A 24,254-nucleotide genomic window follows, 5' to 3' on the forward strand; every position below is an offset into this window, starting at 1 on the left:
CACCCACACCAACGGTGCGTTTGGTTCATGACCGTTAAATAAAATACACATTATGTTACGTAGCCATGCGTAATGGCAGAGAGTATAATTTTTCTGCGTAATTATTATTTATCGCTCAATTTAAGCATATATGTGGTCTACATTACACTTGATGATTTTACATTTTACATCAGGCATTGTGCTGGATAGCTGTGCGGTGCCCGAAGACCCATCGGCCTGATCGTTGATCGGTTGCGCCCCCTGAGAAACTGCAGTCCCCGGCAGCGCGCAAGCTTTTTGCGCCTTGTAACTGGTTTAACGGTAGCGGCGATTATTCCTGGATTAAAGACAACCAGTTACCGCGGGACTGGAGCTGAGCCCTTATTGTGGAAGTTTGGTACAACTTTACTGCTGGATGAGTCTGGAGCTGTAGCTCAGCAGACTTTCCATCCTGTGGTCATGGAATAGAAGAGCGGAGTGGAGCCGGGCGCCAGGCCTGCGGAGAGCTAACGTTAGCTCGCTGAGCTAGCTGATGTGAAGCTGTCTATCCTTGTTTGGGTCGCTGTGCTAACTAGCTCCTTGCTGTTTTTGTTAGCATAACAGATAGCCGACCAGAGTTTCTGGCTTGTGTTGATGCGGGTTACACTACTATTACATGTTTCCCGAACTTTCTCGAAGTTTTAAGTTAAAATTCGAAGCTAACGTTTTATAACAGGGAAGCTAGCGAGCTACGTCTTTGTCATAACGTTGCAAAGTTTAGCTTTTTATCCAGGCAGAGGGATGATTTGTGTGTTAAATTGATCTGTAATTTTTTACAAGGGAGTGCATGTTGATGAACAAACATCAATTAGACTTAGTCCAAACCGCACAATCTCTCTGCCCCTCCACGGGACTACAGATAAAATCCTTTTCTGACTCCGTCCTGCCCACCACGGTCTCCTGTCTTCAGCCGGCTTCAGTGGCTGGCCACACGGCACTGAGTGCCCAATGGAGGAACATGACAACATGGACTATTTTTACCAGCAGGTAGTGCAGAAAGACGTTACCCGCAGGTTGCAGGTCGGCCAGGATCTCATTGACTACCTGAACGACCCGCAGCGCTCCCCGGACGTGGAGCAGGACAAACCCCGGCTGGACAAGACTGTGGACGAGCTGACGGGATGGGTAAACGCCAGCAATTTCAAGGTGAGAGATATTGGCCAGTCATCGTTGGAGGGTATCGCGGTGTCACTGCAGCAGTCACCCTTTCGGCCTGTTCATGAATTATTTTCCACTAGTTTACCCCGAGAGCTGGAGGAGAGAGGGGAGTGATGGAAATGTGATGTTATTTGCCAAGAGGTTGGTTTCAATGCGAGAACTTCAACAGAGGCTAGACATGTTACACGAGCTGTCACTAGCTTAGAGATATAAAGAGGACATTTAAGCCAAAGTTAATCAAACTGGCAACCCATACGCTCATCTAACCTCGGATACGCCATATAATACACCATTTCATTAGCTTCTCACACAGTGCATCTAATAAATCTAGAAACAGCTGAGGCTTTGTGTTGCTCTTTGGCAACCTTCTAGTCTTTTTCTGGATCACAACAGGCATGCATTTTTAAATCTAGCAGTGACAGAGTGAGACATTTACAGGACATTTCAGTGGTTTATATTGTTGTTTTGGCTGCCACTTTGTCTGTATTAAGAGGACCCATTGTGAGAAGGACTGTAGACTACTTTGGAGGACTGGATGTGATGGGGGAGGGGTTAGAGGACTCATTGTTATGACCTACTGTATGCTTTCTCTTCATCTATCCTTCTCTCTCATTTTACTCCTTCACACAGAGACACATACACTGTCTCATTCTCTACTGTTGCCTCTCCAGCCTTCTGCTTGATGCTTTTTTTATATAGTGGCCCTGTTTGCACTCTGTGCCTTTCACAGAAACGCTGGAATGTGACATTTTTGCCAAGCTATCAAGCCAATCCAGACAACCAGTCAAAACAGCCTGAAATCTCTCATCGCTTGCTAAAATTGGACTCCCAACTCTCCTTTTGCACTGATATGCAGGATTCAGTTATGTGTTGAGCGTATGGAAAGCATCCTTTCCTTGTTTTTCTTTCTAGTGTCAGAAAATGTTCCCTTTAATTTGTTTTCATAATCTTTCAAATTCAACTTGTGAACCCATTTCGTTGCTACAAGCCCACTTGCTGTAACGAGCTAACATCTCCCTTTTGGTTCAGATCTGTTCTTTAATGTGGGTGACACATACAGTAACTTGAGCTCAGATAAGTGTCTGGCAGTGATGAGCGAGCGAGTTGTGACCCCCCAGAGGCCCTCACATAGCAGGCTTTTAGTGATGCTGATTTGCTCCCTGTCGAGCCGAAGGACGGAGGACTCAGCTGTGAGAAAGATGCTGAGTCAGCGCAGAGATGGAAGAATGGAGGGATGATACAGACTTGACAAGAGGCACTGAATGAAGGAGTAAGAGGGGAAATCGAGAACTGCAGTGATGAATGGGGTAGGGGCAGGTGAACGGAAAACACAAGTCACGACTCATAAATACATAAAATGTTCAGATAAGGCGACCGTCGCAGCCAAGTTCCTCTTTTTTGACCGGATGAAACCCTTTTTTTATTCCGTCTGAAGCTCTCTTCATCTCTATTTCCTTTGTGTGTTCTTGTCTGGGTCTTTTTTCTGACAGTGAGTCACTTCAGCCTCGTCTTTCTTTCCTCTTTAAATAGGTAGAAGAGCAGATTCACTTCATTCGCTTTGCACTCACAAAATCACAGAGGCCTCAGCGTGTATGTGAACAGAGGGCTTTAATATTGTATGCTGCAGTTATGGGAAAAAAGGGCCGGATGACTGGACACTGCCTGGACTGATAGAGGATGATTACTAGGGTTGCATAATAAGACATACTTTCCTTCTCATTGAGACATGAACACACACAGTAAACACAGTAAACTGACTGCCTGAAACGCAGTGTTTAAGAACAGCTCCTTTATTTAAGGATGCCATGCATTCACACTCTGCTAGCACCTGTCATATTAAGCCTTGCATCAATGCTTTCACACCATTTCGGCTACCTGATGAAGCCCCAGCTGGCAGCTAGCTTAATTTGTGTAAACTTGTAGCGACTGCAAGGTTTGCCAGCATGAAGGCCGAGGAAGGAGAGAGAAGCAGGATAATATGGTTTACAAAGAGCTTTTAGGGAACAAAGGACAGCACTTATTACTGATATTTTCAAGATATTTTTCATTATTTGGGTTCAGTAGAGACGGGGTGTTAGAAAAAACAGAAAAACAGTTACTGTGAACAATAGGGTAGGGAGTCACATGGTAACTCACGATACGTGGCCCACGATAACGATAATATCACGATACAGCGATTCTGATACGTCACTTCTTCTTCAGCCAATTAATTTGCGTCCACGTTACCCTCATTCATGTCATAAGCGCAACCGCGAGGAGTCATGAAGTCATGATGCAGTGAGTCAAAATGCAGGGAAATCTGTTTAGAGCGTCGTACATTTGTAAATTAGAATATTGATATTTGACGGCAGCCTATTGATAATTGCACTGCACGAGTCAGGACGACAATATATTGCTGCAGAGAAATTTTTTTCCCACCCCTGGTATAAAACATGCACAACAACAGAAAGACATAGGAACTCTAAGTTAAAGTTGATATGCACATTTTTATCTTCGTTTTTTAATCTCATGTCATATTGTCTTTGCAATATATATATAAAGATCCCTGCAGAAAACTCACCATAATAATTTTTCATGTTTTTCAATGAAAATTAGAAACATTTTGTAAAATAATCGTTCAATTTAATATCGCAAATCATGTCAAAATCGCACTATAAGTCAAAATAATCGCAATTAGATATTTTGGAAATCGTTCAGCCCTAGCGCACATTGCAAGTTGCCTTATATCTTCAGGTCGTTATTACTGCTACCAGGCTGCCCTGAACAGGCACACTTTTATACATTGAGCTCACATGACAGAGATTCTCTTAAGGGAGACATTAAAGTGTAATCTAATTGTATCTACTGCAAACCTTCCAGCGAGTGTTGATTTAATATTTTAGACGTTTCTGGATGCCATTCTAATCAGTTATTCAGTAGAACAACAGAGTTTTATTGCATTGCGGTTAAAATTACTCTAAGTATGGTATGTGTTTTTCATTGGTTGCCATTATCGTCAACAGGGGTCCTGTTATATCAATAGGGCTTATATGGCAATTAAATAGCCTAATGTAATTTGGCACAGCATAAAACAAAGCACATTTTCATACAGCAATAAAATCCACTGTTACAGCCTTCTGCCTACCAACAGCACAGTGACCGCAGAGATGAAAGTGGGAATATATTTAGCCACACAGCTTGAGCGGGGATTTGAACTTACACAGGACTCCAATCACTAAGCCATCAGGAAGCTCACCTATGATGTTATTATAGAGCACTTAATGTTTATATGTTTAATATTATTTAGAGTCATAAAAGCATCAAATTGAAGGAGTAAATGACGAAACCAGGGAATGGTTAGCGCTTTTGGGTATCGGCCTCTGCACATTTTTCCCCACTTAAGCTGTGAGAGTCTGGGGCCATGTTTTTCTGTCCAAGTCTCACTTTAAGCCTCCCTAGAATCCAGAGTAATACCTGTACATGGTATGCCAATTAGCAGGCTGAGCCACCATACGCACCGTCCTGTCGTCACAAAGAGCCATTCATACTGAGGTCAATATTTACTGCTTTTTTTCTTCTTCTTCTGCATACCTCAGCCGCACTGATGTCATGAGGCTTGCAGTGTAGACGTGCAATAGTGTGTGTCAGACTTATCCTTTGGGACACAGCTTCGTCCATGTGCCTTTTTTTAAGTAGTTTGAGTGATGCCTTAGTGTCCAGTTGCTCTTTTTTAATCTTATTTTTACGCTAAGTCGGACTTTTTCTCATGTAGAAAACTTCTCCTCCTCCTCCAATTGTCAAAGATAGTTTATCCCTTCCCTTTCTTGTCCCGTATCTCCTCCTCTCTCCAAGAAAAGATGCCATATGGCTGTGGGTGCCAAGCTTGTTGGGGTGCTGGGTGGAGGAGGGGGAGGGGGGAGGCCTCACGGCTGTTTTCTTCATGTACTGTTTCTTTTTCTCCTGCTGTTTTTTCCTCCCCCTAAATTAGGTCAGTATGGGGGAGTCATCATGACCCCCAGCTCTTGTTTCTTCTCCAGGTGATGTCTGTTTTCTCTGGTATTACTTGGCCTTCATCTCTGTACTCCCCCTTTTATTTCTGTGCTCCGCTCTCCCTTTGACTAAAATAGGGAAAAACCTGCAGTCATCAGGACAGAGGAGTATGCAGTTTAGTGTTTTAATGGATTTTCTCTTTGGACTGTTCAGTGTTACAGCCGCTCTGCCAAAACAAGCATTCCAGGAGCACAGCGCAGTGTGGGATGTGATCCTAATCAGAAACACAGTGGAAAACTCAACTTTACCACCAGACAAAAATCCACTCTACCTTCCCCCTACGAGACAGCTTATTTTTCTTTATGACAGAGCCAGATCGCTATGATAGAAGAAAAGAGGGATGACAATGTGAACGCAAAGTCACCTTTACATATCCTCAACTATATTCTACCTTTGGCTTACGTCGTCAATCTCCTAAAGTAATTATACTTTCACCAAATGTCTGAAACAGTCTAAATGAATGTGTTTCCATTATCTTATGTTATGCAGATGGTATAAAGAGGGCACAACAAAGTGTTACATAAGTGCCACAGCTGTTAGTTACTGTCAGATTCTTTAACTGTATTCTAACTGTTTACTAGAGCGTCGCCTCTTTATCCATACAAACATTTTCAGTAACAGCCAAGCACCTTTTTAAAGAAAGTTTTTATAGCAAAATAACTGAAAAGTCTGACTAATAGTGACGACTATGTCTTGATTTGAATCTGGTGGTATGATTCATATCTTGAAACAGCGGTTGCAAGTCAATATGTTGCAATATCTAGGCACGGTTAGCAAGGGGAAATGTGACTTTTGCTGGTTTGTTTTTATGGAGTACAGAACAAACTAACCAAAAATATGTGAAGTTTTAACGCAATTGGAAGAGTGGGATTTGCCTTTTGTATTTTTCACATGTTCTGCAACATCTAACATCAAAGCACAACTTTGACATTTGACATTTTCAGTAAAAACAAACATTGCATATATCAATGAATTAAAAATATATAGTTTTAAAATGACAATACAGGATCAAAAAAACATATTGTGACACTCAAGTGTAGTTATATTTTCCTAGCTCCTAAAACCTGGAGGTTGCTGTTTTAAGGATTGTTTACAATTCTGGCATTTCCATTCCAGTTTTTTATTTGTGGATTCAAAGTTTAAGCAAACTTATCGGGTGGATAGAAAAGTAGTCAGATGTGAATATTACCGTACAGTGCTGCTCAGTCAGTCTGCCGCTCTCTGTCACTTAAAGGATCCATTCACCCCTAGAAAAAGCAACTGTCAGTCAAAGCTGGTGTTCTCTGTAATTGATAGAAGCAATAATATATGAAATTGGTGCCACAGCTGTGGAGAAAGGAAGGACGTGTAGTTAAGCAAGCTCCCTGGCCTCCACCAGATGATGTGTTTTCCAGGGCCCATTGAAGAAGCGGATAGTGTCCTCCAAAGGTAGAGCGAAATTGCCTTTTTTCTACCATAATGGTATTAGCTCCCCATAATAGCATGATAGGACTGAGGTTGAACATTGCTGAACTGGCCCTTTAATTACCACCATAAGGGCCTGTGTCCGGAGCACCTGTTTTCCAGTCAAACCCATGCAGTTCAAAAATGCCCTCAGCGTCAGTCTTACTTGAAAATAGTTCAGCTTTTGGAACACCGCTGCGCTCGTCAGTGTCACTTCTCCCTCACCGACCAATCAAAATCTAGAAGGGGTGATTTGTGATATCAACTTTGTAAACAAAAATGTTGGAGGAAAAAGTAATCCACCTGGTGTAGAGCTGCTGCTAATGCCAGGACATACTTCCTTTACATTGTTTTTGTTTTCTTTGTAAAATTGTATCTGAATAAAAGCAAATATTATTCTTTTATTTAAGATTATTTTTGGGGCTGTTTACCTTTAATTGATAGGACAGCTAAAGATAGACAGGAAATGTTGAGAGGAGAGAGTGGACGACATGTCACCAAGTGACTGGCAGACCGGGAGTCGAACCTGCGATCATTGCAACGAGGACTTTATAGCCTCTCTATATGGGGCGCCTGCTCTACTAACTGAGCTAAACCAGCACTCCATACAGAGCCTTTTAAAACAGACTCAATGGTCACCACCAAAGGAAGGGGAAGGGCCGCCAGACAACTTTCGTAACCTGGCAACACTAAGCGGCGCTGAAGAGCGCTCTGAAATTGAGGTTGTGGGCAAAAAAACGCTATTTTTCACTACTTCCGTTTTTTCCCCCAATACGACTCTTCAAGTGGCACAGACTGGTCTCTTCCTGTTTTTACATTGTTGCTGTGGTAAAGTCAACTTTAATAATCTATGACAGGTCTCAGTTTGGCACTGTGTGTGTGTCAGTGTCTCATCCTGGCTCATCCTGATGTCACAGTTTTGGGAACTCAAATCACTTCAAAGGCTGTTTGCGGACAGACTCGTCCGCATCTTGAAAGAGTGTCAAGCAGCGGCTTTAATTCCTTGAACATAAAAAAAATTACCTTCCACAGTCTCGGGTGTTTGCAGTGTCAGCAAAACTCAGCAGACAGGGTGAATCAGCATTTTTAGAATCTTAGCAGCACCAAGATTAGACTCACGATTTTGCTAAAACATCTGCAACGCTTGAAGTTTCTCAAGTGCAAGAAGCTGCTGCTGGATGTCATTTACCTGAAAGCATGCATAATGGTTTTATTGTATATTGTGTTTTATTATATGTATGACCTACTATAACTTTTGCCTCTGTCTCATGCTGTGTTTTGCAGGTGGCGTTGTTGGGGATAGAGATCTGTGGTGCGTTTGTGGACCGCATGGGAGAGCGCTTCAAGGGATACCTTGGCACAGGTGAGATATCTAACCGATCCCATCCACACTGCATTTTCTTTTGACTGTGATTGTGAGGAAAAAGGTGGGAAGAGTTCCTGATATCTGATATGGCGGAGGATTTTTTTCAGCTGACCATTTTTATATGAATTTTACTGCACTCAACAGCACCACTCGGTACTGTTACATGAAGAGTGATGTTTTTAAATTGTTGTTTATACTCAACATTTTAGCACATGTCCTTTCGTTCTGTGTCTCACTTCCCCTTTGTGGTTCCTCTGAGACGGACCAGCGGCACCGTTCTGAAGCCTGGCACCCCCCCTCCCCCTCTCTCCTCTGTGTTATACATCCTTTACTCTCTATATTTAGCCTCTGGATTGTCTACCGTACTACAGCTCTGTCTATTACACCCCAAAACCACACCTCACATTCATATGACCTCATACACTGAATCCTGGATCAGATTTCATGCTCTGTGAGTGTGTGTGTGTGTGTGTGTGTTATGTCAGTGCCAGGCCCTTTGTGTGTGTGCCCGCTTAAGGTGTCACCAGCTGTCTTTGTCAGCCAGACGGGCTCCTGTCCCCAGAAAACGCACTCAGTCCTGCAGTGCAGCTTTGGGATGAGTGGACCTGTCATACTGTGCAAAGTCTGCCACCACACACACACACACACACACACACACACACACGCTTTCACTGACAGCGCTTCATCCCGGCTCTGTGTGTGTGTGAGTGCAGGGGAAGTGTGCGTTTCACATTGATGGTAAAAACATCTCTGAGCCACTGCTGGCTCTGGATCCTCCCTCCCTCTCTCCATCCGACGTCCATCTCTCCTTTCCTCTTCCCTCTCTCTCTCCATCCTTCTTTCTGTACCCACCCTCCGCCCACACACACACACACACACACACACACACACACACAGTCTCAATGATCTCATCTTCCTCCCTTCTGAGTGATTGCATTGATCTACAGGACTGACTCACTGGCTGCTTCCGTTACTCTGTATATGTGCGCCTGTTTGTGCTGTAACTCGCAGGTGTGCGAGGTGACAAATGGAAGTGAAACATACAGATCACATGAGGCTGCACTTTGACCTCATAATACTTTCTTATTTGCTGTCAGATAGATCAAATTAAGCGCTTTGATTGGCTGGGCCAGCAGCTTGAAAAAAAAGAGTCAAACAGCCACATACAAGCAAAGTGTCAGTGTGTGTGTGTGTGTGTGTGCATGTGTTTCCATCCTTACTACAGCAGATGACGTTGTGAAAAACAATGCCCCCCCCCTGTCATATTTCTGTTTGAGGGGTATTGTCTCTGTTACCGAGGCAACCAGCTGTTATGGTAACATAATGAACGCACGCGCACACACAGAGCACAGGAAAAGGACAGATGACATCACCGCTCTCGCTGAAGTTTCAGACTAGGAATGTGGGTAGGAGTGTGTTTATCTCATTGCGTGAATTTTAAAGGGCGGTTTTGAGTTTTGTGTTGCTCAGAAAGTTTCCATTTAATAAGCAGAGAAAGAAAGATTCAGCAGATTTCACATTTTGTCTTAAAATACTTGTGTTTTTTGACCGTAGCTGCACAATAGATCTTATTTTTAGTATGAAAATACTTGCTAAACACATCGTAAACGACTGCTCTAAACAGATTGAAAAAGAATAGCTCTTTTAAGCTGCAAATTTAGAGCTATTGATGTTTTTAAAAGCAGGACAGTGTATGTGGGATTGACTCAAAAAAACACTGCTGTGCTCACATTGAAGAAACATGTCAGCCATGGATGGTTTCAGATAGCTTTGGACATTAATGGCACAGAGGAATAAGCTATACCAGACTTTGGATATGAATACATCATGTTGCTTTTGGTCCTTTTAATGGGTTTTTTAAAGTACGAGAAATATGGAATATTACCAGACTAAACCGAAACCCTTCACTGAAGATTATTCATTCATATTGGCACCCACAAACGGGCAGCCCTTCAAATAAAAAGCCATGGAGTACATCAGTACATTACAGTTCATCTGATATTAGAGCTGACTCTCAAAGCCGAGGGCCCTTCTGCTAACTCTCATTTCGTCGAGGATTAGAGTAGCCGTTTGAAACATTCGTGTAGCTGCCAAAAGCCTCGTACTTTGCCGGGATGCCAGAATTTAAAGGCTCTTTACATGCGAGCATTGCCGCGTTACATGGGCCGCGTTACTGGAGCAGATAAAGTGTAACTGACGTGAAAGCGTTTGATGATCTTGACATTGTTTTAGTCACGGTCCATTTCTCATTTCCTGTCCTCTCTCTTTCCCCCGGTCATGTCAGAGCCACGGCGTCGATGGTGGGATATAACTTTAAAACATGTTGTTCTTGCTGTCACACACCCCCAGACTGGAACCCATACTCAACTTATCTTTGTATATTTATGTGTTTTTAAAAGCACTCCACTTGGGGGCAGTCTTTATTGTCTTTGGCATTTTCATCCAGCAGAGACTCAGCATCATGTGTGGCCTCATTTCTGCTGTGCTTGATATAAATACTGAACATTGAACTGCCTTTTTCCCCACATGCAATTGACTCTCATCACTAACCCATCCTGTCTTTCTCTCTGTTTGTCCTCCTCTTTTTCCGTGTGTAGTTCTTCCAGCTTTGGTGGACCGGCTGGGCGACGGGAAGGACCAGGTCAGGGAGAACAGCCAAGCTCTTATCCTTCGCTGCATGGAGCAGACTGCCTCGCCCATGGTGAGATCCTCATACACACACAGAGACACTAACTTACATATTTAAAAGAGGCCTTGGCTGTACATAGTGACTGTAATAATTTGGCTGTTTCGCAAGATTAAACATTGGTTGTTCCTTAAAGTAGTTTCAGGATTGTTGTTGTTTTTAAGTTCAGGCACTGAGAGTAGATAAAGGCTTATAACTGAAAAACTGTGTAGTTTTTGTGTTGCTGTTAGTAGAGTCATTAAGAGTCATTAATGGTAGTTATTTGCAAGAATGCACTATCAAGTTACAAATCAGAGGCAGCAGACAAATCACTGTCGCCTCTACATCAATAAATAATCAGCACAGCTGAGTGGCTCTCTGTGTTCTGGGCTCCCTCTTCTGGATATTAAAGGAACTACATGTGCTGTATCTCCAATCTGCTTTGTGTGATCTACGCGAAACCCACATGAACTCCACAGATTGTAACCTACTCTGTACTCTGTAATCTCCTCAAACCCCGGGGCGAACCTGCCTCTGCTCGCTCCAGCTGACACTCTGTTTGTCTCTCTCTCTCCTTCATCTCTCCTCCCTCTTCCTTCATCCAGTACATTTGGGAAAAGCTACTTCCTGGTTTTAAACACAAGAACTTCCGCAGCAGAGAGGGGATCTGCCTCTGTCTCAGTGCCACATTAAGCACGTGAGTAACTTCCCTCTTCTTCATCTGTGTCACCTCCAGAGTGAAATGTAAAAGGACACACTGTGAATTGAGAAGGTATTAAATGTAGGCGTGTTGTCTGTCATCGTTACTCCTTACAATATATTCAAAATGTCAACATATTATATTAAAAATTGTACTCAAACTATTAACCAGCTCCTCCTATTTTCTGGTGTCCACAGTCTTTATCTATATAGCTTTAGCTTGGGTTAATTAATGTCCTGCACGTTGAGTGGCAGATTTTTCTTCCATGTGTTACTACTGCTCCACACAAGCATGCCCCAATTTGTTCGTTCAAGAAACACACACGGTCTCTGTCTGCAGGATTAATCTTCTTAGCTGGAGAAGTGGCACACGTGCTACGAGAGGCACCACTACTTCCGTCATGTGACGGTTACAGTCTTTAAGCAAACATCTCCCTATGACTGCTGTCATAGAGAACCTGTATTTTTTAACCCGTTAAACAAACCCATCTATAGACGTACGACCGGTCAGATGACTAGTCGCTGCACCTTGTTGGACAGCGACTTGACCACAGTTCAGATCTGTGCAGGTTTAAGTGGATTGTATTTTCCACACAACAAATCAGGGCTGCTGGAATGGCAGTGCTAAGTTTAGCAGGTTTTTGCTAATGGCAAGTGACACCATTGTGCCAAATGCTAATCTGCGACCTTGAGGTGTTTACTGAAGTAGACCTGAGTAGTGAAATTTTGCACAGTAATGTTCAGTTTTCCTGTGACTGTTATACCTGTATGTCGGATGCAGTGCAGTATGAGCAACTACGCAGTATCGGTCTGACATAAGGAATTTAAGAAACCATCTTCATCATTTTGACTGTATTTTCTTGTAAATTTAAAACAAAATGCAGAAGCAAATAAACCAGCAGTAAGCAAAGAAATGCGTCACACATGCAACATACCTAAAGATATGCAGGAGGGCTTCAGGTCATACATAATACAACAGAAGAATGCTATAAAGTGATATAGTGGTGTTTATCTTGCAATATTCTAATACAATATTATTGGAGATATTAGGTGTGGACTTAAAGGAGCAGTTCGCCCCTGGAAAAAAACACTGTCAGTCAAAGCTGGTGTTCTCTGTAATCGATAGAAGCAATAATATTTGAAATTGGCGCCATAGCTGTGGAGAAAGTTGTACAAACAGCTCGTGGTTTCTACATTCCTACAACACCCAGCGTGCATTGCGTCCCTCCCTCAGAAAGGAACGGCCCAGCGTGAAACGCTGGAGTGAAGTACGACTGTTTTCGCTGCAGGCAATGGCTCGGAGCGGTACAGAATCTGAAATAGGACGAGAATATCTTTTTAAAAAACTGCCTTTGGGTCTACATTTCAAACCTGACGGTTTTGAACGAGACATGACTCAGTTATTAATGTGGAATGTCTGGGAGGGAAAACAGCTTTTCAAGGCACATGTCAAGGCACAAATGTTTACACTTTACAGTATGTGGTTTTTTCAACTAAACTGGAGGCAGACGTCCTAGATTGAGGAAGTGTAGTTTAGAGAGCTCCCTGGCCTCTGCCAGATGACGCGTTTTATGTAATCTGATGGAGGTTTTCCAGGGCCCATTGGAGAAGCAGATAGCGTCCTCCAAAGGCACAGAGCGAAACTGCATTTTTTTTTCCTACCATAATAGCATGATAGGACTGAGGTTGTAAATCGGCGAACTGGCCCTTTAATGCCAGCCATTTAGCCATTTATCAGTAGCATGTTCTAGGGTTGGGCAATGTCTAACACATTAGCATATGATGATGTGAAAAGTGACACATAGCAATGGGCGATCCTTGTTCAGGCGGCGGCGGCGCTCTTCTGTTTTTGCAGAAAACAACATATAGAATAAACGCAGGAGCAACGGCGTGGCAGAGTGTATAACTAACAGAGTCTGAAAATGACTACAAAACTAAATGTGTTGGAAGCAGAGAAGAGTGATAGTAGCAGAGAGCAGCATGAGGAAAGGGCGGTGTAACCCCAGTGCTGCTCTGCTACTCTGTGCGGTGAACTGTCATTGATGTGGACTGAACCACTTGTGAACCAGACAGTGGTAACGTTACGTTAAAACCTGCTCTGCTGTTTGTCTCGGACATTGTGGTGCGTTCAGGTGCATTTGTGTGTTTCCTAATTTCCTTGTCTTTTATTTACTTGCAGTGTTTTTTATTTAGTTTGTTTTATTTATGTGTTGTCCCATCATGAAGATGTTTTAGTCGTTATCTGGTGTTCTCAAGTTGTTGTGTGTATACACTAGAGTCTTGTGTGCCATATATGTTGGATGCAGTGTATCTTGCTGGTCAATAATCCTGTTTACAATTCACAGTTTCCCTCCTGAGAATAATATGTTTTTCTCATCCCTGAAAAATGTGATATCTATGAGGGCCAAGGTTTTCATTTGACTGCAAAGACTTTTATACCTGCTTTATATTATCAGGAATAAATACCAGCTGTTTCATTTCCTTTTCCTCTCGTGTCTTCAGGTGTGGAGCTCAGCAACTGAGTCTCAGCAAACTCGTCCCTCATCTCTGCACTCTGACTGGAGACCAGAACCCACAGGTAGGAAAAAGACACAGCGGTTTAGCAATATGATACATGATCAGCATGCCTTTGTATCTATTTATACTGTAATATCTGTGTGTGAATACATGTGTGTGAGTCTGAGTGGGTAGAGGTCACTGAGTCTGTATCTCAGCCTGTGGTTTAGCTCTCAGCATCCAGAGTGTGTTGGCAGGCATCGTACGGCAGCTCTGTGATCATTACTGTTATTAGTGAGGAGATGGGCTCTTTAGAGACCCCCCACCCAGCTTCACTGCTGAATCATGAGCGCCAGAGCCCGACCATTAACCCACACAACGGCACTAGCTGAGTATGTGAGGGAGAGGGGTAGAGAGAGGACGGTTTAACTTCCTGTGGAGTTGCACCCCAAAGCTGAAATCTGCTCCTTCAGCCTACCCAATGATTATCTACCCACATGCTGTCCCGACCAATCAACTTCCTCGACAGGCCTGCCCACCCTCGGTTGCAGAGAATTCCTTCAACAGCATCCAACTACCCAATCAGAACACAGCTCACAACATGATTAGCCAATCAGCAGTCTGACATTAGAAGGCATGAATATGGGCCCTGAAGGGATTATTTTTTTTAATGTGTTTGCAACCTTTAATCTGGGTAATCCCAGACAAGGAGAAGCAGTGTAATCTGTGTGGAATTATAAAGGGAAATTAACCATAATCTTAATAAACAGACTGCTGCATGTTATACTAGCAGGAGTATAGTGTTGACGCTTCAGTGTGTGGGTGTGTGTGTTTATGTGGGTCTGTTAAAACGTCTGCTGTGTGTGTAGGTACGCGAGGCCTCAATAACAACATTGGTGGATGTTTATCGTCACGTCGGAGAGAGGGTCCGAGCAGACCTGGGGAAGAGAGGACTGCCTGCTGCACGGTGAGCTATTTTATATTTGTTAGTGTGTGTGTGTGTGTTGCTGTGCTGCACAGCAGGGCTGATTTGTGTGGAGGGTCTGTGGGTCCCGTGGCCTTGGCACTCAGTCTGTCCCAGGCCACACCATGCACCACCCTGCCCTTCACGCACACAGAGGCACTTTCATCCAGAGCACAATGCTGACTGACCGGGGGAGGAGGGCGGGAGGGGGGTCAGAGGGGGGACAAAGGCGTTGGGTGGAGTAAGAGAGTTGGAGGAAAATTGGAGAAAGTGTGTGTTAGTGTGTTTGTGTCATCTGAAGAGCGCCATTGAGGGGGTTCGTCCTTCTTTGGTCGTCCTGGTTACGTGTGCTGGGTTGAGGGTTATTCTAAGCACAGAGTGACCCTCTCTCCCTCTCTCTCTCTCTCTTTCTCCCATGTGTGAGATCCAAGCAGCAGCCAGGGTTGTGTGCTGACTGCTCACTATGAGTCTTGCGTCTGTGAATGCTGGCTGTGACCATGTGTCATGTGCTGTGCATATTAAGCCTGTTTGTCTCCAGTGTAAACACACTGTCTGCATATGTGGGATTTAAGCAGACTGGTGTGCGTCTGTCAGCTTCAGCTTATATGTCGACGTCTGACTGATGCAGTGTTTAGAAACTAAAGCTTTAACTGTTTTAAAGATGTATTGTTAAAATATGTGTGCAAGAATAATGATCTGATGTATTAGCAAATGCATGAATAATATTGGCGACCTCATATCATGGCTAGTTGGGGGTCGTGGGTGTGTTTGTGTTAGCATATGGTTGCTGGGTGGAATGCAGGACTGCGGCCAGGGTCTTGCTGACCAGATCACATATCAGCTACGTCAAGCTAGCATCAGATAATGAAGAGAAAGCTGGTGTTGTGACACAGGTGGAGAGAACTTGTATTATATCCTTTAAACACACAGGACTCATATTAAATGAGTGTTTTCCACCACACGGTTTGTTTGCATGAAGTGCTTGTTATGTCCGCATTACAGCAGCGTATGACACCTGCTCTATTATATAATTTTCCAAGAGCCTTTTTGAGCTGTAGTCTCTCACGCTTTTATTTTGAAAGAGCCAGATACTTAATCCAAGCCTACAGTTTAATATCAAACACAAAATGTGTTTATTTAGTTCATATTCAGAGTTGTTTACTCTGCTTATGTAAATAACTGGGTGTAGGCCTTCAGGCTGTGAATAATGAGTATGATTACATTTACCGTGCAGGTCAGGACAATCTAAACGCCAATTCTCCAAAGAAAGAGTTATGAGAAGCGATTATGACGTCCGCCTCTCTCCCGTCTCACAGAACAGATAAAGCCACGCTGGAGCTCCAAGCTACAAGTGTATATGTATTTCCTCCTGCACACTTTATGAATTGAAATCTCACAGACAGCTGCTCATTTCTCATAAACACCCTGCTGTTTATTTGTTCGGAACTTATTCTCGATGATTAATCAAAGCCTCTGGTGTAGCTGGGAGCCTGCCGGTTTCACTGCTGGCTTTCCCTCCACCCCACAGCAGGTAAAATCAATATATACAAAAATTAGCTGATTTATTGGCCAGTTAGCCAATTTTCAACCTCAGTCCTATCATGCTATTATGGGGAGCTAATGCCATTATGGCAGAAACAAAATGCAATTTCACTCTGTGCCTTTGAAGGACGCTATCAGCCTCTCCAATGGGCCATGGAAATCCTCCACCTGACTACGTAAAACGTATCTAGCGGAGGCCAGGGAGCTCGCTAAACTACACTTCCTCATTCTAGGACGCCCGCCTCCGATGTCATGTCTCGTTCAAAATCGTCAGGTTTGAAATGTAGACTGTAGACCTGACGATTTTTTAGACGATCTACCAGTGTATTCTCGTCGTATTTCAGATTCTGTACCGCTCTGAGCCGTCGCCTGCAGCTGAAACGGTAGCATTTCACTCCAGGGTCTCTCGCTGGGCCATTCCTTTCAGAGGTAGGGGCGCAATGCACGCTGGGTGTTGTAGGAATGTATAATGGTGAAACCACAAGCTGTTTGTACAACTTTCTCCACAGCTATGGCGCCAATTTCAAATATTATTGCTTCTATCGATTACAGAGAACACCAGCTTTGACTGACAGTGGCTTTTTCCAAGGGTGAACTGCTCCTTTAAGTTTATGTAGCCTAGTTATAAACTATTATTGTTCAATACATTTTTACTGTCAGTAAGTCCGTTTGATCCGTGGCTATCCTCAGCTCTGCAGGACCGACTGCTGACAGACGGACAGCTGCTTCTGACAACAGAGGTGACCAAACGCAGGTCGGAGCTGGTGTGGATTGAATAGACCAAACCAATAAAGTGCATTAAGTCCACCTTTGCAGGAAATCTTCAAATGAGCCAGTTTAAATGTGCAGGATACATGCACTCATCTTAGAATCTGAAGTACAGTGCAGGTTGTTTTGTCTGCAGGCGACTGAATTGTGCAGCTGAGAAATAAAGGTCAAATAAGTAGTTTACAGGCTGTGTCAGTTAAACGAGTGTTATCAGCCAATTTTAGTTTTGTCCTCAACGGCGTCCCAAATGTTCAGAACAGGATTGCGAAATAGTTTCACTTTCAGGTCAGTTCATGTGGTCAGTTTGCAAATGTACAACGTGTATGTTAGTCAGTGTCGGATGAGATCACTCGCCCGACAGTGAACCTCATGAGTCCTGTGTGACCGACAGTGACAGGGGTCAGACCTGCTTTGGCAGCCAGTCTGAATGGATCACCGTGAACCATCTGACCTGGCTGTTTGACCCAGGTTGTCCTGCAGTAAATGCAGGTCAGACTCCACCTATATTTCTTTGTGTCTGTTCAGATGGCTGTTTAACTTAATGGGTATTGTTATTGAACGTTCAACATCATTTCAACGACTTCCTGATGTGCTCTTAGAAGTACAACTCTACGGGTTGTATTTAAGGTGATGCATATGGAAGTACTGTTGTAAACTTAAGCCTCTGTTTACAGTAACAACAAGGATTAACAGTCTCAACACATCAACTGCTGGCTGATGTGCACATTGTGTGTTTTAAAAGAGAGATGAGCTAACTGAGAGGTGAAGGTCATCGATGCTGGAATCCGGGTGACCCTTTTTCAACGACACTCGATCTGTCTTCGCCACAGAGGGAGAGCTGGGTTTTTAGGAGATGTGATCCTGGAATTAAGAAACATTAAGAGGGGGGTGGGAGTAAAAAAGGAATAAAAGGGAGGGAGGATATAGGAAAGTGGGGTGAGAAGGAGAGATAAAAAGGGGGGGAGGAGCAGCCTTGTTTTCTGTCTACAGCTCGCTGTACAGCCCCTCCCCCTCTGACGAGTGTGTGTACATGTGTGTGTGTCTGGGTATGGGAGGGAGGTTATGTAAAGGGTAACTGAATCTCTTCGCTGCCTGTCACACAAACTGTCACACACACATGCACACGCAGAGACCCTGCCTGAGATTTAACTCTTTGTACTGCGTGTAGATCTCCCAGCAGGGGCTCTCTGTGAGCTTAGCGTACAGTATGTATGTGCGACAGTAGGTGGTGCTTTGTCATATGCCCGTGGCATGCTTTGGTCTCTTGCTGTTTGCCTCTCTCTCTCTCTCTCCTACGCCCTCCCTCCCTCCCGTCTTCCTCCCTCCCTCCCTTCCTCTTGGAGCCACTGCACCATGTTGGATACAAAGAGCTGAGGGAAGCCGAGGACCGGAGCGTGTCACTAGCATGGGAGCTATTGCAACGTTGCACAGCAACGCAGCAACCTATTAATCAGTCCGCTGGGGAATACTGAAGCAAATGAGCATTGAGGACTGAAGACTGGGCTCTTTCTGAACCGAATACGCACATTTAATATGCTAATGCAGAACAGAAGGGAACCACGTGAAAATGCTGCACGGCTGAGGAGCCCGTTGCATCGCTAATCGTCACTTATCAGGAGCTGCTAAGCTGTCTGTCAGTTGTGGACCGGCACCCAGCCAAGACAGAGAGACAGACGGAGGTTGGTGTGTCTGACTGTGTGACTGGTTTTTGTGTGCTCACATCCATGGCTCACCTTTCTGCAAGGAGACATTAGGGCATGATACCGCCCGGACGGGGTAATTATGTTGGTGACGTGTTGTGTTTTTGTCAGTCCAGTCATGTGCATCAACACTGCTCAGTGTGCGGGAGACATATGAGGTTATAGATCTGTGCTAAGATGTTATTGTAGCGTAAAACATGTCTGTCTGGGATGGATCTCTGCGTGATTAACATGCAGGCGCTCTTACCGTAACATGATATGACAGCAGATCTGGTTTGGGATTGTGTGTGTGTCAGTGTCAGGAGGACTCTTGCTGTGCTCCTACCGCAGCTTCATGAGTGTGACAGGCATGACAGACACACCCACTCACCCACAGGCAGACTGACAGGCGGGGTGTCTGTCCACATGTTGCTGCTGATGATACTTTCGCTTGAGATTCACAGCAGCTTGCCCGTCTCTCGCTCAAAGCTGGGCTGTTGTGTGCCTTTTAATGAAGATAATGATCTTTATTCAGTCTCATTTGAACGCATCCAATCGTAGTTGTTTTCTGCTTTCTTGTGTATTTATCTAACCTTCCTTTTTTCTCTCTCTTTCCGCAGGTTACAGACGTTATTCGCTCGTTTTGATGAAGCCTTGAATTCCGGCAACATGGCTCTCAGCCCAAGTCACGGTCAGTGCCTTTTCTCATTTATTTTGCCACACTTGTTTTGGCTTCTGAGAGCCGCCACGTTGAGTCATGTTGTCGGGAAGATTTTATTGTGGTCAGAAATTGGGTGTGTATTTGAAAGGAGAGTGACTGTGTGTGTGTGTGTGTGTGTGTGTGTGTGTGTATAATTGGTGGGTGCTTGTGTGTGTCAATATCTGCATGTGCTCCGTTTGTTGCTCCTGTAAGAGGACATAACAGGATTAATGCTTTAATCTGTGTGTATGTGTTTGTGTGTCTGTGATTGTGTGGGTTTCCGCTGAGCCAGACCTGAGCTGAAGGCTGCTGCTGCTCCAGAAGTAGAGTGGGCTGTGAATCCAGCCATGTGTTGTGACCATGGAAAGTCAAATTGGTGTTAATGCTACCCCCTGCAGCCGGGATTTACTGACACCCATGCAAGAAGGGGAAATGTTCATGTGATGGGATTGTCATTTTTTGGAATTTATGGCTACGTTTTTGTGTGGAAAATGTTTCCTGATCATTAAACCACAAAGTTGTCTCTTGCTGTAGTTGGTAGGATAAGCTGTCAGCTTCAGAATTAATTGTTTTAAGTATTTATATTGACATCAAGATAGACATTCGGCAAAAGATGGCCGACCATCTACCATGCATTAACTCTCAGCATGCAAACATTTGATCAAGCCCTGGGCCCTGCATTCACACCATTCAGCCCAATGACTGTATACAGATGGAGGAAGCGTTTCCATCTACTCTTATTGTTCAAATTTGAAGCCAAAATATCCCCTGTGACGGGCGCTGCCATCTTGCCCTGGTGACGTCATTTGGAGCCAGGGCTGTGCAGTAGAGATCGACGGTAGGAGCCGCCTTCTGCTAACAAAAACACACACTTAACTTACTTTTTAAAAAAAACAGCGTAGATCCTGCATGTCAACATATTTAAAGTCGAGCTGAAACGGCATTTCGAGAGTATCTAGCTTCCATATCGTGATGTATTTCCGAGTGAAACAGGACGTGCACGCGGGACATATCATTGGAGGGATTTGATTTGATCGTTGATAAGTGGGCGTAGACAGACGTTCTCCACAGCACAGTAGCTAGCTAACTGACCATACGTTCTTGGTGCTCTGCGGCTAAATGTTGCAGATGGATTGGTTGAAATTGGTTGGTTCTAGCCTACGTAAGCACACGGGATATTTTTTTTTACAGGAAGAAAAAATTATCTTATTTTGATATAAGAATGCGAAGAAATTGATTTTCTTTATTTTTTTTGCCTATATTGTCAAATAGATGCACAATATTACCGGGGATGTGATCTAAAAGGATTAAAATGACATTTTTCATTTCACCTCGACTTTAACGGCAGAACAGCTCCTTGTGTTGGTCTGAAGCAGACGTTCACAGATATCGAAACTTAAATGACCATAGTGATTGTTTTAGTTTCGTTTCCTCTCGCCGTTCCTCCTCTACTCTGCTAATCCGGAACAGATCGGCTGCAGGAGCCGTATTTGTCAACAGAGCTGTCAATCATCCTTTTGACAGCATCAAATAACTAAATAGAAATAAACTTGTCAGAAAAATGAACACTTAAACGTAAATCAGCATGATGAGAACTAACTATAATAACAAAAACCATGTTTGAGAAAATGTATGTGTGTATTTTGATTTTATAGTTTGACTCGTGTCCCATCTGTTAACATGGAGGAGGCGGGCTTTATGACCTATACTGCAGCCAGTCAGCAGGGGGCGATAGAGAGGGTTTGGCTTCACTTTTAGGGAGCTGTCATGTCGTCCATCTTTTTATACAGTGTATGTTCGCCAATTAAACAAGCCGTCAACTACCCTCAGATGAATTGGTGTGGATTAGGAGGCGACTGTGAGGTTAGCTTGCACGATGGCGAAGGGAGGACGATTTTTAGGTGAAAGTGAACAGCACTTTTGCTATTTGGAATAATTTTGGATTCATGGCAAACGACGTTGCTACCTGTTGAACAACAGAACTTTTTTGACTTTTTTCCTGAAGGTTGAGTCTCTCTCTGTAATCCTTAGTCATGTTAATTTTAACTGTGAGTCTTTAAGCCGTGCTCCCTGTGAGGTCACTCAGTCTGTTGTTGATGTCGAGCGGAGCCTGTCATTTGCTGTTAGTATCTTCAGGCTGCCCTGTCACTGTATCGACGTGTCTAACAGGGACAGCGGTGGTTGGTGCCTGCTCGGCTGTTGCGGTCTGTTTACTTGGAGAGAGGGACACAGGGAGAGACGTGGAGAGGAGCTCAGGGCGTGTAGTGGGTGTAGTTGCTATGAAGCTGTCTCTGGTGGCAGTGTGGAGGGAGTGTTGCTTTTAACTCCGACCTCTCTGGGGGAAATTGTGGTTTTGGGTCCACAATTGTGTCGTTGAGCTTTTAAAAGTAATGCTTGTTATTATCCAGATCAATCATGTTTGGGACTATTGGCTGATTTATAATGGTATATTTATTTATAATCAACTCGTAAAACTGTAATCAATCAACTAAACCTGCAGTGGTGCTGAAGTTATCGTCGTGTTTGTCTCAATTGATTAGCCCTTCTTTCTTTTTGTGGAATTAGGCAGGCAAAACACTTGATCCACAATCCGCCTCCTAATCTGAGACGCTGAAAAAATGCCAGAAGCAGCCTAGAAAGCAGTTTATAAATCACCCAACAGTCTGACACTAATAGGCTTCTTACCCACTGTTTAAATGGCTTTAATGGTTCAAACTGTTACAGCAGCAGTCGTGACCCCATTCAACCAATCAAAGTATTTTCATTATGTTTTTATCTCTAAGTGGCGAGTATAAAATGTTGAGCACATATCCAAACTCCCTGAGTAAACATGAAGCGGCGGTGGCTACAGATGCTCACCAGGGTGAACATGATGTTGGCTGTCTGCCTCGCTCTCTGGCCTCGGCTGCCACCTCGAGTGTACTTAAGCTTCTTTCTTTCCCGTTTCTGCAGCTTCTCCTGCCACAGCTGGCTGCTCAGAGTCACACAACATTACATCTTTGGTGTAGTCGCACCTCTGCCTTGAAGGGCTGCACATAATGATTTATGTCATTATCAATTAATTTGCAAATCATGTGTCAGTCAGTCTTTTAGTACAGGAAATGAACTTAAAGTTTCCTCTTCATGTGACCAAAAGAGCCCAGAAGTTATATGAAGACATCGTCTTTGTGTCACAATAATTTGCCACCACTTTCTGCCGCATGATTAATTCATTAAGACAGTTAATCGAGTTATATATTGATGGTGAAAAGTAGTTTGTCACAGCCTTGTTTAGTTCACTATCAAAGTAAACAAATAAAAGCAAGGCATTAAATCTTCACACTTGAGAAGCAGGATTAAGCTCATGTTTCTTAGATTAGCTTGAATCAATATTTCATTACTGAAGATATAAATAATGTTTTAGTCTGTTTGTGTTCCCAATTTGTTCCTGTCTTCTGCTTGGAACCTCAACCCGACTGGATAAAAGAAGTGGACATAAGTGAAGCTAATGCAAAGTGCGTTAAAGCTGCATTTTTCTAATGCAAGTTTCCAGCGTCCAGTGTCCCAATTTTGGTTGGTCCAAGGGCACCTCTGTGTCTCAAATAGCAACAGGTTATAATGTCAGCATCGTCTGTTTCCAAAGGTTTAGTCGACTTCCCTGACTGTCATAACTGGGGCAGTAGTAGGAAGCATCAAGCCCTAGTCTCAATTGCTAGTTTCAAGTCGTATTTAATAAAGCATGGTGTCCATTTAGTAAGTTATGGTCCCATTTGGATTAAATTGCCGATAAAGCGCGGTACGCTTAAGGGACTGGCTACCTATGGTAAATAGACAGTGCTTATATCATGTTTTTCTACTCTTCAGACCACTTAAAGCGCTTTTGCGCTACATGTCACATTTACCCTTTCACACTCACAATCACACACTGATGGCAAAGGCCTAAGTGCCCATCTCCATTCAGTATCTATGCCCATTCATACCAGATGCTTTGGGAGCAGTTTGGGGTTAAGCGTCTTGCCCAAAGACACTTCGACATGTGACTGTAGCAGTCAGGGATCGAACCCCCAACCTTCAAATTGAGAGACGACCGACCCTACCACTGAACCACAGCCGCCCCTATAATTGACATGTGGCTACCTGTCAACCTGGACAGAGCCGTAGCAATGCACATCGGCCCTCTCGTTTCAAATATGGTTGCGTCTGGCTACAAAAAAACAATGGGTGACGCCATGTTGGCTACTTACACTTCTTTTCTGCGGCCAACAAGAAACACTGGTTAACTGTTTTGTTTGTGAGAAACTCAAAAGGTAGATTGGAAGGTCAGTGATAGTGTATGATTAGCATTAGCTGCTGTGTTGTCTCTAAACATCCCAAAGAACCTTCCAAGAATTTTCCCTCTGAGAACAGACCACAAACTCACACCTCACATTAAAAATACACGATGTGTACGCACACACAAATTTGTTCCTACTTGCCCTTGCCCCACATCTCTTTGAGGCCAGCTCTGGTTTGCTCTAAAGGGTTTAAGGCAGCTGTTGCTTAGGGAGAGAGGGGAGGAGGGGTGGGTGGCAATGGCTAGAGGGAGGAAGCTGACAGAGATCTCTGGCAGTAGGCGAGTCACAGCGCTGTGCCTATCACTGCCTCACCCTGATTCATCATGACAGAGACAGAGAGAGATTGAACAAACCGGAGAGAGTAGAGGAGGTGGAGGAGAAAACAAAGGAGAGAGCAGAGGGAGAGGAGCGAAT

General features: G+C 43.9%; 1 protein-coding gene across 1 annotated transcript in view; it reads left to right on the forward strand.

Moving 5' to 3' along the window:
- The first annotated feature begins 271 nt into the window (after positions 1-271).
- The window catches only part of clasp2 (cytoplasmic linker associated protein 2), a 63,162-nt gene continuing 39,179 nt past the window's right edge, over positions 272-24,254 (forward strand). The window contains exons 1-7 of the mRNA XM_069681021.1: positions 272-1,164; positions 7,933-8,011; positions 10,612-10,715; positions 11,285-11,376; positions 13,881-13,956; positions 14,744-14,841; positions 19,448-19,518. Of these exons, the coding sequence (XP_069537122.1) occupies positions 967-1,164; positions 7,933-8,011; positions 10,612-10,715; positions 11,285-11,376; positions 13,881-13,956; positions 14,744-14,841; positions 19,448-19,518 (718 nt within the window). The 5' untranslated portion in view covers positions 272-966. The remainder of the gene's footprint in view (positions 1,165-7,932; positions 8,012-10,611; positions 10,716-11,284; positions 11,377-13,880; positions 13,957-14,743; positions 14,842-19,447; positions 19,519-24,254) is intronic.

Source organism: Semicossyphus pulcher, unplaced genomic scaffold, assembly GCF_022749685.1.
Source record: "Semicossyphus pulcher isolate SPU_LCO1_2020_fin unplaced genomic scaffold, fSemPul1.0.p SCAF_5, whole genome shotgun sequence".
NCBI lineage: Eukaryota > Metazoa > Chordata > Actinopteri > Labriformes > Labridae > Semicossyphus > Semicossyphus pulcher.